The following is a 20,513-nucleotide window of genomic DNA, read 5'->3' as shown; positions in this document are numbered from 1 at the left end:
TTTAAAATCAAAAGTTTTTAATGAATGTTGGATTGAGACCCCAAAGTTTTTATTATTTTCTTTCCGCTCTGATTATGCAACCATGCGACTCTAAAATCCAACCAAGAGACTATTTAGTACTTAGTACTAGAAAGAAAATTTTTCGAATATGCTATAATAATTAAATCAGTGGAGACGCGAGGGTGACACTTGTTATAAACGACTATAAATACTTTTATTTTAATGAAAAAATGTTCAGTAATTTTTCTCTAGGTAAAAAGAGATCGATTTGGTGCGTAGTATTTGATTGGACCAATACTGGTCACACATGTATAAAACCGTTGTCTTTGAATCTTGTTATTTCTATGTACAGTTATGGAAAGTATTATCTGTAGAAAAGTCCTGTACAAATAGAAAATATACGTTTTACTCTAATGAAACTGAGATGCAATAATGATAATGTGGGATTGAAATAACATACTAGTACCTAGCTACCGTACAAAGTGTGCAAAAAAATAGCGATCATGAATAGGAGAAGGAATTCTAACACGAAAATTCTTCTGCAGGCGTTTTTCGATCTGATGCACTCACTGTTAATGAGGTAGGACTTCGTTAATATCTGTTATTACATTCAAAAAATTGGAAAACCAAAATTTATATAGTAAGCACAGTTCTGGAAAAGAAAATTTTTTACAATTTAATATAGAACCAATTTTCTTTTTTGTTAATTTTAATATTACCAGAAAAAATTACATAATTTAAAATCTAAAGTTGGTTTCGAAATTATTGACTTTCTTTTTCGAATAATTTGAAATGAAATCGAATATGGATACAAATTTTTTAAATTTGAATGTAAATTTTGTACAGTAGATTTTATTGAACTATATGTCCTGCAACTATGAAGGTTATTAAAATTTTGATTCTAATATAATAGGAGAAATTTTTAAAATTAAATCGATAAAATGCACGAAAACTGTTGTTTACTATTTTCGAGACACCCTGTATAATGGTAACAGAAAAAATGTATATACTCTACTTTTACCATAATTATTTTAATGCATGCAGTACATGTATACTCAATTTAAAGCATGGATCGTTTGAATTTTAAAGGATTGACTATGGTACACTTGTAGATTGGTTTAGATCATCAAGTTGCTGTTTTCTTTAAGTGGTCAAGTAACGTATATCGACGCGACGGTTGAGTACATTATAGCATACATGAATCCTCAATGTAAAGTTATATGAGATACGAGTAAAGACACCTGACACGTGAAATAAAGATATAATAGCAAAAGTATAGGAAAATTAGCTATTCTTGTGCGTCGCGAAAGACAACCGAAACCGAGGGTTTGGCAGACATTAAAGAGTTTTAGGGAGCTATTAAAGTGTACCATCAGTTCTTTGATCCGCCAGCTGTCACTGACTTTCATTAGTATTGAAGCATATAAGTTGCAAATAACAATTAATCAAAACGTTATCAAAATTAACACATTCGATTTAACAACCGCAATCATAATAATTTAGCCCTGTGAAAATAGCACCCCCAAATATGAATTTTCATACACTGCTGATTAGATTCGTTTGTCTATCATTCGTTTGCCCACCCCAAATTTTCGTTTGTCCACCCTCTAGTTGGAAATTATGACGAAATTAAAAATTTTTACATCAGCACCCCCAGATGCAAGTTTTCATAAAATACAGATGTCATTCGTTTGAAAACTTCCACCGTTTGTCCACCGAAAATTTTTATTTGCCCATCCTTCGATTTTAAGGTATGAGGAAATTAAAATTTTCTTCAGCACCCCCAAATGCGAATTTTCACAAAGTGGAAATGTCATTTGATTGGCAACGGTTTGTCCACCCAAAGTTTTTTTCGCTAACCCTTCAATCTTAAATTTTGCATCAGTGCCACCAAATAAGAATTTTTACAAAAAACAGATATCATTTGTTGGGCAACTATTTGGCCACGTTTGTTTACCCAAAATTTTTGTTTTCCAACCCGTCAAAATAAAATTATGACAAAAATAAAATTTTACTCCATTTATGAAATATTTACAAAAAATGTGAATGGTTTAATTCTAGCTAAATTTTAACAATTTTGTAAAAATACTCATTTGGGGGTGCTGATGTCAAAATTTAATTTCATCAAAATTTAAGATTGAAAGGTTAGCGAAAAAAAATTTTAGGTGGACAAACGTGGACAAACGAATCCAATCAGCAGTGCATGAAAATTCGTATTGGGGGGGTGCTATTTTCACGGGGCTTAATAATTATGGTTTGCTGGACAATGAACACGTTAGTCTTAATATAATTGATTGTCTCTGGTCTTAATAATTATCGTTAGAATACACATCCATTCAGTAATATAATCTGATAGTTGGACGTAAACATTACAGTTTGAATTGCAACCGACGTACACACACATACAACATCGACATCCGTACATATAATATGTACATTCAGGATATTTAAGTACACCTGGGAATGGAATCCTGTTGCTATATCCTGTTATTTGATTGAAGCTGTTTACTATATATCAGATAATTCTATTTCTTTCAAATACATTTCAGTAATAATTAAACTTTTAATGTGTTTTCCTAGTATTTTTTTAAAATTATCTTCCATTTTCTATATTATATGTTTGTATTTCGTTCTGTTTGAGAGATTATTTTCCGGTTGAAATCCTGTGCGTGAATTTATTAAGCGAATACTTCCTTCCTATGTGACTTCTATCCATTTGAGTAGATCTTGTTTGTATGACTTCAATGAGGGTATTACATAGAAAAATATGGTTTTTAAGCTCAAGAATACTAATAGAAAAAAGAAAATTTTATTGAGACAAGGAAAATATTTCTTTCTTATAAATTTTTCTTGTTATCAGTCAATTATTTTTGTTTCAAAATGAAATCTTCCTCTTAGTTTAAGAAAAAATAATTTTAGGGAAGTATTCTGTTCCTATTTCCTTATATTCTTGTTAAAAACGGCTGCAAATGCAAAAATAAGTAACTTCATTTTGCTTTTAGAGCTTTTAAATGAGAAAATAGTTATAGAGGAAAATCAAAACAAATTCGGGTATCGTTGAATGGGTATCGAAGCCATCCTGATCTTAAAAAATACTTAGAAAATAGGCGAACATTCGGTGATCGGTACTTATCGGTAAATTTAAGGGAAAAATTATACCTCAAAAGCCTGTGATTGTTTTTCCAAGAAAAAGGTTTATTTTAAATGCCAATGTTATTGGGAAAGATGGTTTAAAATAAAATTGCAATAACAGGCTTAAACTGGTTTGAAGCTATTAAGAAATCATAGTAATTTACAAAAATATTCAAATATATGAATGAACTGTCGAATAGTGGTCACTGTATCAATGATGAAGCCCACGGCTACTCAAAGAGGGGGGGGGGGTTATGTAATGGCAGCTGCATGGCTGCTGAATTTGAAACCCATTTATGGTCACAACCGGGAGTATAAATTCTAGTTTGAGTATTAAGCAACAGGAGTCATTACCAGAAATGTCAATTACAAGAAAAGAGTGGATTTTCACATCTGTTCATGATAAAAACGAAATACAGAATTTTCTTATTTTCTTTAAAGGGTGAAGGGATTCGGTGTCGCCTGGAAACTTCAACAAGAACTTGTTTTTATAAGATTTAATACGGCTTATAACTGCCAAATTGATGGTTTGACGTCATTACTCATTAGTGATTTCTTCCAATGGTGTTTGTTACCGTGGTCGAAGCAGAGAGAAACAAAACGTATTCAATGTAATTGATCTAAAAATTTTTTCTTCTTCTGATTAAGGATAACTATAGGACAAGAAGCAAGAACGTAAGAAAACCATTACCCGATGGATGCTTTTCGATTTTCGAATAGAGAATTCAACAATCCCTTTACTACTATTCTTTTACTGTCTTATCTCGATGTTTATTGCAATTCTTAAAACTAGTAGCATAACGAAGATTCTCTATTCTCATCGGGGTAATCAGCCAATATAAATCTGCACTTTTTTTTCCGTTTCGTAGTTTTAGTATTTCGACAACATTATTGATTGCAAAGTATAACAATTGAATTATATCGACTATTTCTTCTTCGTGTAGATATTGTTATCTTATATGTGATGCTATTTCAATTGTATATCGAAGGAAAAATTGTTGTTGCAATTCTCAATTTGATTGTAAATCGAACAACAAATAAAAATGATACACTCAATAGATACAAAATGTTTCAAAACTAATGACGATATCTTTTTTGCAATAGGGTAATGAAAAATAAATTTGATAAAGATTAATTCTGATTTTGAGCTATAAAATATCTTTGAGTTGAGTTTGAGTTATAAAACCATCTTTGATTCTGATTTGAGTTGAGTGACATCATATAGGCAAATTAACTAATTTGTTGATGGATGATAAAAAAGGTTTAAAATTTAATTTAATTTTATGGTAAGAAAGCGTGTTTATTTTGCCGAAATATTTGTGTGTGTGTTTTTTTTATTAGGATAATCAACATTTTGATGTACTTTTTCAATCATTGTAGAAAAATCTATTATTTGTATAAACGTAGAGACACTCAGCTCTTGAGAAAGTGGTGCTTTTTAAGTTTTTGAAGTTACGTTATCAAAATGCATACAATTTCTTGTTTGCTTGACGATTAGATAAGTAGTTCTCGAGACATTTTCGAAAAGTTTTATACGATTTTTTTATTTCCAATTTCGATAAAATTCAGTAGATATTCATTAAATTTTAACTTACACAGTACAAGAATTGGATTAATTTTACGATTGGAAGAATAGTTTCTGAGATGAAACAATAACCACACCGATTTTATCTGATATTACGGAAACCGCGATAATTGCGATAACAAAATTTAAAAAAATCGAGTACCCCTAAAAAAATTGTCAAAAACATCTTTCATAAAATTTATTAACTAAGCTAATGTCGACCCAAAAATTAAATAGTCTGGGTTCATTTAACAAAAAATTTTTTATTTAAAAAAAATCGACAATTCGAAAAATATCGAAACAGTTTTTAATTCGGATTTTGATGAAATTCTTATAACAGGAGAAGTTTGGCCCAAAAAGTACAAAAATCAGGTTTATTTGTTGATTGAAAGATGATCCTTTAATCAAACATATTTTAGTCCATGTCTAAGAAAATATTTGTTGAATGAAGGTTTTCATTTGTATGAGAAGTATAATTTTGCAACACTTAGTTCAGACGAAGTGTATAGAAATAATTTAGCTATACTAACTATCGTGTATAGTATATTTTTCGATATATTCCCGCAGTGCAGAGACGATAACTTTTTATTAGTGACCTAGAATAGTATTTGAAGTCTTTTCAAGTGAAAATCTATGTTTATATACATGTGAATACATATACAGTAAACACGTACACATATGTTGGCAGTTCGTGTGGAAATTCTTTTTTTTTTTTAAATATTGCTTTAGTCGAAAATATTAGTTTGATTTAATTCGTTTGGAGTTTGTTCATCCTGAAATTTAAAAACAGTTTTTGACCATTTTAACCACATAAATAGTTTCAAAATGACTTATACGTGATTAACATTTTCTATTTCGAAAGAATGTCGAGACTGAAACGATAATTTGATTGAATACAAATGCAATATCATAACAATGTACAGTGTGTATCAGTTTTGTTGTTAACGAATCAAATAATAACTCTAAACAATCATTGCAGAGTTTGGGGCACATCATGTCCTAACATAAGATTGGATTCAGTTCTCCTGGTTGCTTTAATAGTAATTTAGATCCTTAAAGGCAGAAGATAGAATAACACTTTAAATTAGAAAGTAGGTCCTCATAAAAAAACTAATATTTTTATTTAAAACATTTTTTCGAAAATGGTTAGCTACAGAAAAATGCTTTAACTAAAAGTTGTCAATGGCAATAGAGGACATTCACTTATGCCCATAACTTCAATCTGGAATTTTAGTTTCAAGACTATTTGACCTTGATCTTATAAATAATTTTGAAAATTTACCTGGGCTTGACAATTATTAACACAGACAAATGACCCTTATTGTTCTTGACTATTTTTGTCCAAAAAAATCTTCTAAAGTAACCGTATTTTTTTCGATTAAATGCAATAAGACATATTTTTAAGACGCATTTCCCCTGAAAGCTGACGATGTTTGAATAAATGTTAGTTTTTCTTCTTATGCTGAGATTTAAAAAAATTTGAGAGATAAAACCAATTAAATAATTGACTCATAATTATTTTTCAACAAAAATATCTTCTCTTATCTCTATCTCTATCTCTATATCTCTTTATATTATAAATGCGAAAGTAAGCATGTTTGCTTGTTTGTTTGTTGTTCCTTTGTAGCGAATGGTTTTTAATGAAACTGTACAGCAATATAGCTTATACTTCAAAATAACACATGAGCTATAATTTATAAAGATATATTAAAATAATAATAATAATAATAATAAAAAAATTTAATCTGACATTTACTATTTTAAATTTTCCTGTAATTTATGGTTTAAAATGATGATTATAGATGGAGCAGGTCTGTAATCATAATTTGATTTGATTAATTTTGAACTATAAATTAAAGTATTCTGTAAAAATTGAAAATAGTGAATGTCAAACCATTCATGGCCAACTTTTCTGATATACTCAATGAATTATGACTATTTTACATTTAACGAAATTGAAAACTTTTCGCATCAAGAGAGGTGGAGGCTATAAAGCGGTGTTTTTTACTTTTAAGTCCAGTGAAACGGACGGGTATCAAGCTAATAAAATAATAATATACATAAAAATATATAATATGTATAGTAAATAATTAAAAACAAAATGCTCATGCTTTTTGACGCTACTAATTATATTTATGATTCATTTCGCCAACAAAAAATAACGCAAGTATTATAAGTATATTTTAAACCTTTTAAATATCAACTGATTGACGGATCCAAGATCGGAAAGAAGAGACCCTTGTAAAAACACTAGGAACCCCGGAATTACCACAGTTATATAAACCAGAATTATGTGATGCAATACCATGCAATACGCCATTTACAACAAATCCACCACCAGAATCACCTTGGCAAATAGCTTTATCATTATTTAAGTATCCACCGCACAGTTTTTGTTCTGTAATCTGATATGGTAAAAATTTGTTTTGTTGTCTTTGGCATGTATCTCGATCCATTACTGCTAAATCCACTTTTCGTAACATTTTTGGAAGTTCATCCCAGCTCTGAAAAAATTATACAGTTATTTGTTTTCTTATAATAAACCTTACTTCAACTGTGAAATTCTAAACTTTAATTATCTCTGCTGAAATTTTTATTTACATAGATTTCCTTTTTATATTTAATCAGATTTTCTTACCTGCCAAGTAGTCTTATCGCGTTACTTAAATTCAAAATCGGTTCATCCGTTTAGGCGTTACGATGCCACAGAGAGACAGACAAATAAACAGACAGACAAACAGACACACAAACACACGTAGCAGTCATACTTATAACACCCCCCCTTTTTTCGGGGGTAAAAAATGTAGACGGACACATTTTCGACGTATATGTACTTGTAGTATCACTAGTTGAATAGATAACTTACAAATAAATGACCCCAACCTGCAATAACACCAACGTCACCCACACTTGGATTGTCATTTTCATCTGCTGGTAATTTAATTGGTTGGACACTAGGTGACAAGTCGAAAGGTTCATCAAGTATAATTATTGCAATATCGTTTAAAAGTTTTGGTTCGCCAACCCAATCGGGGTGCCGCATTCCTTGTTTTACTGTTCGTATTTGACCTCCATGTGCTTTGTTTGCTGAGCCCGCTCGAACCAATCCTATCCAGCCCGGAAAATAACAATGTGCAGCTGTTAATACTACACTGGGTGAAATGAGTGCACCACCACAAATTTCGCCTATCTCTACATACACTTGATATGGAAACTGTTCAATCTGTGCATCTTCACCATTCACTATTCGATTATCCATATTTCTCTGACTTTCCGCTATAACGCCATCGGCTTCAATTTAAGCAAAATTTTATTATTTAAAAAAAAAATTATTAAACCATGTATATATGAAATATATCAAGGTATATTAAGTTTAGTCTCAAGTTTGTAACGCTTAAAAATATTGATTCTACGAGCAAAATTTTGGTATAGATGTTCATAAAGTCCATTTCCGGTTGCTCATTTGAATGCCTGTCCTCCCGTCCGTTGGTCTGTCGACACGACAACTCAAAAACAAAAAAAACATATCAAGCTGAAATGACCTAAAAAGTGAAGTCCGATTTGTAAATGAACAACATAGATCAAATGGATCTTGGGTCCGTAGGACCTATTTTGTAATCCGTTGAAGATTTAAATGTAAAAAAAATTTTTGTTTGAAACATTTTTCGGAAACATCATTGATTACCTGTGAGGATGCAAATTATATAGTTTTTATTATATGGGAATATCAAGCATGTGTGAATGACATGTGTCTCTCTAACAGTGGCTATCGTTCTTTTCTTACATAATGTAAAAAAACAAATGCTTGTGTTATGAACATTTTCTATACATGTTATTTCAACAATCAACTCAGTCAATTGCTTGTTTTCACTTTTTTATAAAATTTTTGCATACCAGGGTAGACATGTCGATTTAAAATCGTTTTTTCGAGTGAAATATTTTTAAGATCGACCTGAAACATTGACTTGATAAGGTGAATTGATTCCATTCATGAAACTCTTGAATTGAATCACATCAAAAAAGTGATTATCGACAATTGGCAATTCACCTATTTGAATCTTGTGTTACAAGTATTTAATTAACTAAAAAAACAAGTTTAAATATTAAAAAATAAATACAAAATAATTTATTTTTTAAGATCTTTAATTGAAAATAATTAACGATATATTTGAATGTGAGAGGGCGTTACAATTGCGAGTATACGATTGTATTCTCACTAAATAAATCAAACAAATATAAATTCTTTAATAAAATAAAAAATAAAATCCTTTCTTTTAAAAATTATATGATGCAAATGAGTGATAATTCTTGATATAAAGTAACTACTGTCCGAATGACCGCTTTTTCCTAAATGTTGTATTAATTTAAGAAGTCTTTATTCTCATTGTAGCAGTTAAACTTGTACATGTTTAATGAATATACAAGTAATGAACTAAAAATTAAACAATAAAATTATTAATAGATAATATTTTAAGACTTACCATTGCTATCAATTGTTGCATATGTCAACACTATCACAACAATGTAAGTGATTAACGAATTTAAATCCATGATAAATGTTTTAGTTTTCTTTGACTTTCTACAAAAGCCTGTCTTATTTATATGAATTGTTTCGAAAATAACTTTAGATTATAGTTATCAGTAACAATTACTGTAATCTAAACATTATAATGTAATCTAAAATTTTAACAGTAAATACCTTCAATTCGCAACAACGTACTTGCCGATAATTATATAAATCATTAAATTTATTAATGGTTAATTCATTAACACTTGTTTTCATTGATTGTGTTAATATAAACAACAATATGGAAGCAAAACGTAACTAAAATGCGTCCAGTTTGAAAATTTATGAATTATTCTTATGAAATGGGAATTATTTTATACGGAACAAGGCTCCAAAAACGTTAGTATTCACTGTCTTTAGTGAATAAAATCCACTAATGTCTCTTCTCGTTAACGGGCTTGGAATCTGACAAAATGAATCGGCCTTGCAGGAAATTGGAGGCTATGATGTCAACAAGTGTTATTTTTTTTCGTTCTATTGGTACATTTAAACCCTTCATATTTTCGTAGTCATTGATGTTATCCAAAAATAGATTTCACACGATGTTTTGGCTCGATAACAAACGTCCCCTTAAGCAAAAAAATCGTTTATACCGATTTTTCGTTATAACCGATTTTGACTATAATTTTATTTAATAAAAACCCATAATAGTAATTTAATTGTCATATTCATATGTTAGGAATGCTCTTGGAAGAAGGTCAAATTTTTTTATGTTTGGTTATGGAAATATTCTCAGGTTTTTATGATTAGTTTCAAATTTTTCATTCAAAAGTTTGTCGCGTAAAATTTCCCTGAATAAGCTTGATTAAATTGAACAATTAACATGGTAATAATTAACATTTTATACTCAGAGTAAGATTATCATTCTACAAAGATCGACGTGATGGTGAGGTTCTCCCCCAAGATAACATCGATTGGAACAAAGAATCATGTGTGTTGTACAAAATACAATGCGAAAGATATAGTGAAAAATACAGTGCAAAGACTAAAGGCCTGAGTATCTCATCATCAAATTGCAAAGCAAGAAATATGGCTAAACATATCAAATCTGCTTTGTAAAGTAACCAGTTTAGTACGAGCCATGATTTAGCTTTCAATATGTCAGCAGAATGTGAGTGAAATGACATTTCTAAGCAATTCGGTGAATCTATACTCAGGGGTTGAGAGACATGTATACAGGCATTTTGACTCTAAAAAATAAGTATTCTATAAAAATAAAAATACTTGAATTTTGCAACTGACCCATGTCATCAAGTGATATACAAAGGTTGTCTCATAGTGATTTTATACTAATAGATACATACATTTTCTATAATTAACTGTTTTAAGTGTCAAGTTGTTTTTGTAATTTTCCGCATACATTAATTTTTTAAGTATTTATTAATTGTTCATTCAAAATTCGAATGAGATATATTTCAATTAATTTTTTTGAAAACGAAGTTAAAGTAGCTGAATATCTGATTGATAAATCAATACATTAACAAAAAATACTAATGAAATTTTAAGAGATTTTTCTAGTAAAATATGGTTAAAACAAGGAAGGTACATTATACCCAATTTCTTTTTGGATATTCATAATTGTTTTCTAAATTCCCATGTTTTTGAATGAGAATCACCAAAATTTTTTTTTTGTGGATTTATCTCTTGTTGGTTAATGTGCCCCAAAGTTGAAATAAAAAATTGAAAAATAAATTATCATAATTTTTAATGCGAGTTATATTAAAAATTTATTTCGTCAACTTTAGTAATACAGGAAACTGGAATTTTTAAGTTTAAATTTGAACTGTATTACGAATCCATGTTCGGTAAGATGAGACTCTTGTAAAAACGCTAGGAACCCCGGCTTTACCACAGTTAGACGGTCCTGAATTATGTGATGTAATACCATGCAATACGCCATTAACAACATATGGTCCGCCAGAATCACCTTGGCAAATAGCTTTAGCATTATATAAGTACCCAGCGCATAATTTGTTTGCTGTAATCGGTATTATTAGAAATTTATTTTGTTGTTGTTGGCATATTTTCTGATCCATTACTGGTAATTTTACTTGTCTTAATGTATGAGGTACATTTTCGCTGCTCTGAAAATAATGGTTCATATTTTTACTATGATTAAGAATAAAGATGCTTTAAGTTATTGACATCGTCAAAACAGTACTTGAAGTGACTGAGATAAAATGCTCATATTATTCGAATTATTCGTTTAAGGTATAATGGCTTTGTATTTTAAGTAAATGAGGTTTGAGGCTCTAAGAGGAAAGAAGCAAACAATTTATTAATTTATAGAGGTTTCTACGTAATCGGGGTTGAAGTTCTCGAGATTCTTCTGTAATAAATATTTCAGTTTTACTAAGAAATTAATAAGGAAGCTGGTAACAAAGCGAACTTTAATTAAATTTATTATATGACTCCTGGAATATATAACTTACTCCTAAATATCCCCAACCTGTAGTAACTCCAATGTCACCTACACGAGGGTTATCATTTTCTCCTACAGGTAATCGAATTGGCTTGACACTTGACGTCAATTGAAAAGGTCGATCAACGAATAATACTGCAATATCATTTTGCAAATTTGCTCCACTATATTGGGAATGCAAAATTCCTCTTTTTATTTGTCGTACTTGACCACCCTGTTTTCTATTAGTTGAGCCCGCTCGAACTGTTCCTTGTTGATCGTTTGGTGGATAACAATGTGCAGCTGTTAAGACGACACTGGAGGAAATGAGAGCTCCTCCACATTGATAGTCTGATTTCACTCTAAGAATATACACTTGATAAGGATACTGTTCAATCCGTGCATTTTCACCATGGACAATTCGATGATCCATAAGAGCGGCTTTAATTTGAACAAATTAATATTTTTTAGTTTCTCTGCTTAGAAAAGGGAGTTTTTTAAGGATAGGTTAGAGTTGAATTTAATATTCTCCAGGAAAAAATTTCAAAAAATGCGTACCTTTAAAGTTTAAGTACAACATTCATTGGATATAGCAATAATGGCAGCGATATTTAAAATCATTAGTTTACACGATACATTCTAGAGCCGTTATAACCTGTACCTGGAATTGTAGAACTCACTCTAGCATTTCGGATTAGAAATCGATCAGAGGATCTATTAATCTCTAAAAAATGTATCAGATGATCATTCTGCTAAAATTCTGCTCAAATGTGGTGTTTCATGAATAAATTATGTATCGGGTATTCCTTAAAGTTTTTATTAATTTGAGCAAGAAATAAATTTCATAATTGAAGGTCAGTATTTTGAGTCGCGCATATGTTGTATGCATTAGAATTGAGATGCTGGAACAAGTTCTTTCTATATGTCTTAGGGTGTAAAATCCTAACAATATAGATAAAAGCGAGTGAAAATAAACAATTGACTGAGTTAATTTTTATATTTAAACTTTTGTTCTATTTGTTACGGATTACAAGATGGACTCAAAGGATTAACGAACTCAAACTCACTTTGGGTATGATGACAGTAATGGATTTGAACTTGAATGGACTTGAATTGAACAATAAATTTTAATTATTAATATTTTATGACTTACCATTGCAATCAATTGTTGCATATGCCAACACGATCACGACAATGTAATTGATAAACAAAATTGAATACATGATTGCTAAGAGTATTTAAGTTGTCATTACAAAAATTCTGCCGTTTTTATATGAATGAGAAAATAGAAAATTCGTTACCAAAATCAATTTAGATAACGGTAATTATTACTAATTTTTACTCTAAATACTTTCATTTTGCAACAATATAATTGTAAATAATTATAAGCAATTAAATTTATAAATTGTTAGTGCATTTATTTTTATTGAATGCTTAAATAATATTGTTCGAAATGTGCCGAATAATTATTACGAAAAGTGCATGAGTCATACATGATTTGGATGCATATACTGTTTTGATAACTGCCTCTGAAATTTTTATCTTTTGCGATATTTTGTTTATAATAATTGCAAATTGTTCTTAATTGGCTTTTAAAAACATGTGAAATAATTTTGTTTTTGAAAAGCCCATAATAGTAATTTTATTGTAATAGCAACATGTAAATAGTACTTTTAAGGTCAAGTTTTATTATATTTAATTGTCGGAAAATTATACAACAAACTTTTGCCCTTTTTTCTATAGAATTGGAAATTTTTACAGCAAAACACCACTAGGTGCCTTGAAAACTTTATATTGTTTTCCAAATATATTTTCAACCATTGTATTGATCAATAATTCAACAACTACTTTTAGCACCACACTGTTATCACGCCCGTTCATAATGACTGTCCATTTGGAACTCTTCATATAGACTGTTGATATAGAACTCTCCATATCAACTGACTTGTTATTTTACAGTATTCATATTCTACACTTTTACACATAAGTCGTTTCCCAGGAAACCATGTACTATTTTTGTTATTCGCACGGCCACCTTAGATGTCAGACTTAATTTTATTCATCAAAGGATATTCACAACAAACTACGATATCAGATTCGTTCAAATATTATTCGTTCTTCTCAATGCATGTTCGGGTAAAATTGTTTTGAGATGTAGCTGAATATTTCATGAAAAAGGTTTCGTTTGTTATAGGAGTTTATTTTCTTACAAATTATCTTAGAAACGAATATAAAATTTTCGAAACGAAGTGGTCTCAGTGACGCTTGCAATAATTACTTAAATAAATTACATCAAGAATTGTCTAAAGTCTTCTAGCTATCGACGAATCAAAACCAATATATTAAAAAAGAATGTGACTGAATAGGTAAAAGAAGGAAGTTGCATTTAACATTGCTCCGAAATAATTTTTGTTTTAAAACTACATTTTCACAAGTCAATAAATTTTTATTTGTCGAATTGTGAGAATTGAGTGTAAGATAAAAGTAAACATTAATATTTTTCCTTACGTTCAAAAATAACAAAATAAATATTTCTTGAATCATTTAAGTCAACAACAAAAATATTTTTTTCCATTTACTTCGACAGTTCTATGTATATACATATCGGATTTATGATTCATTTATTTCGGATAAAACCATTCGAAAAAAAAAACAACGAAAATCATAAATAACTGTTCAAATTTTATTCTTTATTCCAAGAAAACTTTTTTTTTCTACTTATTAACTAGAAGGTTTGTCAGTTGGGATTGTTTTTGTTTTGGAAAAAATGGGTTATAAAATAATTTTTAATCACGTTTGATAACAATTATTAACCACTTGCAAATAACTGTCACTTTTACTTGGCTTTTATTTCTTCTTCTTCCACACTATTGAGTGTCCACAAATTCAAAAAATTGTAAATTATTCGAATTTTTCTTTTTTTTTAAATTCCTCAAAATGTTTTTAAAAAAATTACAGTGTTAAAATTTCTCATAACACCATAGAATACATTTGCATCACAAAAAGTCTAAAATGAAATATTAAAATGTATATACCTGGTATATCCTTTCTATGTATCCACCAACCTAGGGATTAATGTACATCATCCAACAGTAAATGAAGCAACACATTTATATATTTACAACATACAGGTCCTTTATTTTTACGGTTATATATCAACATTTGTTCGAAAAACCTTTCAACTTTACGTGTTAGACCATATTTTGCTCTTTTTTATGTACAGGGTCCACATTTGTCTAACTTCTTGCAGACTACTTGATTCCGAAAATAAAAACAGTTTATTTAACTTCCTGTATGAACCTTGTACAGAAATTGGAGCAAATTCAGATGACGCTGAGTTAATGCGGCTCCTATCGCTTTTGCTCCTTTTTGTTTTGAAGGGGGGTTTTTATTCGTCACTTCGTTTCGAAAATTTTGTATTCGTTCCTCAGATAATTTCTAAGAAAATAAACTCCTATAACAAACGGAACCTTTTGCATGAAACTTTCAGCTACATCTCAAAACAACTTTGCCCGACCATGCCTTGAGAAGTACGAATAATATTTGAACGAAGCTGGTATCGTGGTTTGTTGTGAAGGTACTTTCTAGAATAATAAAATTAAGTCTGACATCTAAGGTGGCTGTGCATGGTACATGGTTTCCTTGAAAACGGCTTATGTGTAAAAGTGTAGAATATGAGTACTGTAAAATAACAAGTCAGTCGATATAGAGATATCGCCAGTATCAACAGTCTATATGAAGAGTTCTAAATGGACAGTCATTATGAACGTGCGTGATAACAGTGTTTACAACTTTTTGAATTTTGATTGAAAAGAGCAGAAAATGTTTTCAAGCACTCAATCTTCCTTGGCAATTCGTAGACCTTATGCTAATATTTTTTGTGTGCCTCGCAGTGTCCATTTTTTTGCTTTCAATTTGCAGAAAGTATTAGGCAAAAAATCGCCTTTAGAAGATAAGATTGTTATTTCAAAAATTAAGTCACTATGATAACCCTTATCATATAGTTTTCCGATTCTCAGGCTTTGATGACATTCTGTAAAACTGGCAAACTTTATTTTGAAAAATGGAAATATGAATTTTGGGATTTGTCAACTTTGAGAATATTTCCGAGGTTTTATTGCGCTCAGCAAAATTTTGATCTCTCAAAACGAATATTTTCAAATATACAGTTACGAAGCAACTCAATCATAGCACCCAAGCTCACACAGTTACGTTGTATTCCTCTTGAGTGTAAACCGTCTCCTGAAAAATAGGGATCTCTTTTAGAGACGACTTCTATCAGGAAGGGAAAATGAAATTGGATTTCTAACGCTTCTCTGCTGAGATTTCATGACAAATTGCTTTTAGAATATGCTCGCCAATAAAAATACCATAAATAGAAATTCTATAAATCAAATTTTTCGTCGAACTTGTACGAAATCCAAATAGTCAATATGAGTTTTTTTCGGATTCCACTCTCTGTTATAAAAGTGTGCAAGAATTTTGTTTAAAATCACTCAGTATAAAGAATTGTGTATAGTAAATTTATGTAACGTAAAGGATATATGATACCAAGAGGAATAAGTAAATCCTATAGAGAATATCGTTATTATTTTACAAAACATTATTATATCAAGGAATAATAATGACTTCATTAATATACAAGACATTTTCATGATTAAATTATTAATTTTCATTTAAATTTTCTTCGTATCAAAATTAATTCATGTTTAATAATGTATATTCTATATATGATGGTTCCTTTTAACTCATATCTATGCTATAGTTTTAAAAAACAGTAACAATTATTAAACAATAGCTGTTTTCCGTCGATTCGATCGAGATAATGATTCATTTCAAAGAATTACACACAAAATTATTTAGTATATCATTGATTGATTCATTTAGAGACCGTACCTTGCCCTCACTTATTCTATGCAATACTCACAATATAGAAAATGCTTTAAAGACAAATTCATCACATGCTATCCTTTAATCCACTTGCTCTCGCTAAGCCAACCTCCTTATCACCAACTTTACTTCCTGTTCTAATACAATATGGTAGGTAGCCTTCGGTCAAGGAGCTCGCTACTCTTGCAATTGTTCGCAAGGTTGACTTTCCGGACGGTCATGGTCCCATATCACAGCAAAAAACAGTCTGTGAATTTTCAAGTCGAAATAAAAAAACTGTATCTTTCGAAAAAAAAGATTGTTTTAGGGACATTTTTTCCATTGTCGGAGGTTGCGATGTATATCGTATAAGATAAAGTTTTTTGTTAATTTGACTTTATTATGCGTTTAATGGAAATAACCGTATCATTTTAACAAGAATAGAAGTGAAAAAAGTTAGTTCTAGGGATGTTATTTTTCTACATTCAGGGAGCTATGATTGAGATATTAAAATAAATTATAATTTACGTCCTTTTCTGATAAATGTAAGTTATAATACTGTGAATAACCTGACTTTGATCCCCTATTTCCTTCCAAGATCTCATTCCCTCTATAAACCGAAAATTATCAGCATTGATTTTATTGACATGAAAACTTTACAGGCAAAAAGGCAGGCAGGTAAAGCTACTTTCACATTTATAATATTAGTTAGGATTTATATATATATATATATATATATATATATATATATATATTTTAACTAGAAGGTCTGTTCAACTGACAAAATATCCCGAATTTTTTTTAAACGTCTGTGTATATTTGTAAGTTATACAAATATTGAAATATTTGCGTAAAATTCGTCCTGCCTCAGTTACATTTTCATTCCTTTCGGGTAAAAAAAATTTAGGACTAATATACTTAATATTACAAATATCACAAAAACGAAGCAAATTTATAAGAAATATAATGATTGAGTGCCTCTAGAAAATCAAATACTGGCGAAATTCCATTTTTTACCATCAACATGTGGAAAATTAAATACGTTGAATTTTGATAGCCATGTATTACCTACTAATTTTACGATACTAATTTCCTGCTCAATAACCTGGTTTAAAATATATAGCTTTTTCTTATTTTAGAATTTGCACAACATTTTAATCTTTTGGTTGGTAACGGACATTAACCCGACAAAACAAAACATTTTTTTCAACATATTTTGTCTTTATACTTACAAAAAAATTTGTTTAAGCGTCAATTTACTTTGACTAATTGCTTTAATGGAAAATATTAGGATATTTATTAACCTAAAAAAAAATAAAAAATAATTTTTAAAAAGAAACATTTAAAAAGTAATAGAAAACCTAAATAGATTTTTCTTAGAAAGAAAACCACCCTTTATTATCTATCTATTCTTTTACTAAATAATTTTTATTTTTCTTTTCAGGTAAGTGTAATTTTTTTCTATTTTAATCAACTTTTATGAAGAAAATGATATGGGATAGCTTTGTACCATACCTGTTGTGTGTTTCCTATATTATGCAAACATAAGGTAGGTGGTATCTACATATTATTATCATCTAGTCAGGAGCGTGACCATTGGGAGGAATATCTATATTACTTTGTATCTATTTCACTTTTTTTTTTATAGCTTAAGGTTGCAGCATTCATGTAAACTTTTTTTAAATAGAAAAAATTCTTATATTTAATGTATCTGTAAATCGAACTCTTTCTTAAAAAAGAATTTTGCAATAAAAAAAAGTTGTTCTACTTGATAAAATCAAAGAACGGAGACTTTAAAATTAATAAAAAACCATGGGCTTAGAAAATGGGAATTCTTGGATTAGAAATCGCGAAAAGTTGAATTTTTGATATTATCCCCAAAAATTTCGAATTTTTTTAACATGCTTACTATACTTTAACTTTATTTGAACTAACAAACAATGTAATTAAAACTTAGAAGTCTAGAACCTATTTATCACTTTAATAATATTATCTTGAAATATTAACAGTAATCTCAAACTAGAGAGGCGAGAGTGACCGCGCCTCATGCAGAAGGTCGTGAGCTCTACAAACCTAGTCACGTTCATTGATTTATTTTTAAGGTGTTTGTTTCCCTACAGTATTTTATAAAAGTTTTGGTTTATTGCACGGTACATACATATAAACCAAATACATGCTTTGCAGTCAAATAATGTGTTATTTTTATCTTTACAATACCATGCAACTACAAAAATATATAATATATTGTATGCAAGTGCTGCTTATAAATTTGACAATTTAGATATCTCTCTTCAATCATTAATTCTAACTATAGTCGTCTCTGTTCATCAAATGATGCATCTTCGATGAACTCATAATTAAATTAAAGTTTTATTTTTATATCATCGACAACCTTATATTTTTATGGTATTATTATAAACTACAAGATTTTCTAATTATTTTGGATAGTTTTTTATCAGACTCTCTAGATTTTTTGTTATAGAAATATCCAATTGAAAAGGATAATCTATATGATTCATTATTTTTTCATCCAACTTTGAACGATAAAATAATAATAAAAAGCCCGATGACCTAGGAATTTTTGATGATTTTTGGAAACTTTGTTAATCAAAAAATGTATTTATAAAGTTTTATTGATATCTCTAGTATTCTACTTTGTTACCCAATTATCTAATCTATGTCACTAAAAAGTGCATATCGGTCGATATCGGCCAAGAGACCTAATTTAAAAAATAAATGTGGAGAGCACTCCACGCTTTGAATTTTACATTACAATTTAAAAATATTATCCACTTTTTAGAGCAATGACACGTTTTTTCAGTTTTTTAAACTTTAATTTAATGATTTATTCCCCTGCATAGCTTCGAATTACGTCACTGTAAGTATTTTATATTAAAAAGTTTATATCCGCATATTATACTACTGAGAATGTATAATCACCTTTAGAAAACAATATACAAATTCTAAACCGAAGTTTGTAAAGACGAAGAATTAATTAAAAAAATTATTAATTATTAAAGCGCACAATAGTTGACAGTAATATATCTAAAGTTTAATTAATAGTTCCGACAGCAAATAATAGACTTTCTTCCAACATAATGACAATATTCCACGAAAAGAAATTTTTTTTCTCTATGTTAAATATTTGTATTCATTGAAATGAGAGAAATATTTCAAATAGGGTAAATATTTAAGCAGGGATTTTATATGTTAGTTATGATTATTTGATCAAGTCATCCTTCATTTGTGTGTTTAGGGAGGTATTTCGATTAGCTATTTATTTTAGTAGGAAAATGTTATGATTGATTTTTTTTTTGATTAAAATAAATTGTGGTTAACATGTTGACTTTAGTGAATTGTTTTTACAAGATTTACCAAAACTACTTTAATGGTTTTTGCTAGATTTTCCTTTTTTTTGCAGGCAGTTTTTGACTATTTACCTTTCCGTAGTCTTTTCAGATTTAAAAATAAATGTTTTTTTTAATTTTTGTATTATTTTATGAATTTACACTTCAAAATTGTGAAGCAAAATTCTTATTATTTTTATCCCCCCAACTAAAAAAAGGGGTGTTATATGTTTGATCGCTTTGTGTGTGTGTCTGCCTGTGGCATCGTAGCGCATAAACGGATGAACCAATTTTAATTTTTTTGGTTTCATTGGAGGCAATTAAACGTGGAGTGTTCTTAGCTATGTTCCAAATGCGAGCTTAGGGTGACATACCCGAAAAAACTAAAAAATTGACTATGATCTTCAAAATCAATTCAGTTTCGAAAAGGCATGACATATAATTTTGACAAATAAATAATTACTATGGAAATGAATGGTCAAACAAACCTGGCTCAATTCATTTCGAAAAGTGAAATGGTAAATTATTTCCAAAAATTGGTCCCAAAAAATGAGAGCTCTCTGAGTATCCTTTTCATCTCATCTAATTTCCTTGACCATCACTTTGATAATGATTTAAGAAGAATTGTTATAA

At 29.4% G+C, this 20,513-nt stretch overlaps 2 protein-coding genes across 2 annotated transcripts in view; one reads left to right on the top strand and one right to left on the bottom strand.

Annotated features, from left to right (window-relative positions):
- Nucleotides 1-20,513, top strand: part of LOC123295787 (mitogen-activated protein kinase 1) — a 208,225-nt gene that overhangs the window by 40,125 nt on the left and 147,587 nt on the right. The window lies entirely within an intron of this gene.
- Nucleotides 10,953-12,913, bottom strand: LOC123295788 (trypsin-3-like). The gene is made up of 3 exons (XM_044877246.1): nucleotides 12,818-12,913; nucleotides 11,696-12,105; nucleotides 10,953-11,347 (listed from the first exon to the last, which is right to left on the bottom strand). Exons 1-3 carry the CDS (start codon nucleotides 12,885-12,887, stop codon nucleotides 11,036-11,038), a joined length of 792 nt encoding a protein of 263 aa, XP_044733181.1. The 5' UTR covers nucleotides 12,888-12,913; the 3' UTR covers nucleotides 10,953-11,035.

This window comes from Chrysoperla carnea, chromosome 3 (assembly GCF_905475395.1).
Source record: "Chrysoperla carnea chromosome 3, inChrCarn1.1, whole genome shotgun sequence".
NCBI lineage: Eukaryota > Metazoa > Arthropoda > Insecta > Neuroptera > Chrysopidae > Chrysoperla > Chrysoperla carnea.
Note: the sequence above shows the minus strand (reverse complement) of the source record. Positions and strands in the feature narration are given on the sequence as shown.

Bases quoted from the DNA above. Each gene is read 5' to 3' on its own strand.
- LOC123295788 (XM_044877246.1), bottom strand. From the start codon at position 12,887: ATGTATTCAATTTTGTTTATCAATTACATTGTCGTGATCGTGTTGGCA. The intron at 12,106-12,817 runs GTAAGTCATAAA...TTCAAATTAAAG, and splicing joins TGCAACAATTGATTGCAATG to CCGCTCTTATGGATCATCGA. The intron at 11,348-11,695 runs GTAAGTTATATA...CATTATTTTCAG, and splicing joins CAGGTTGGGGATATTTAGGA to AGCAGCGAAAATGTACCTCA.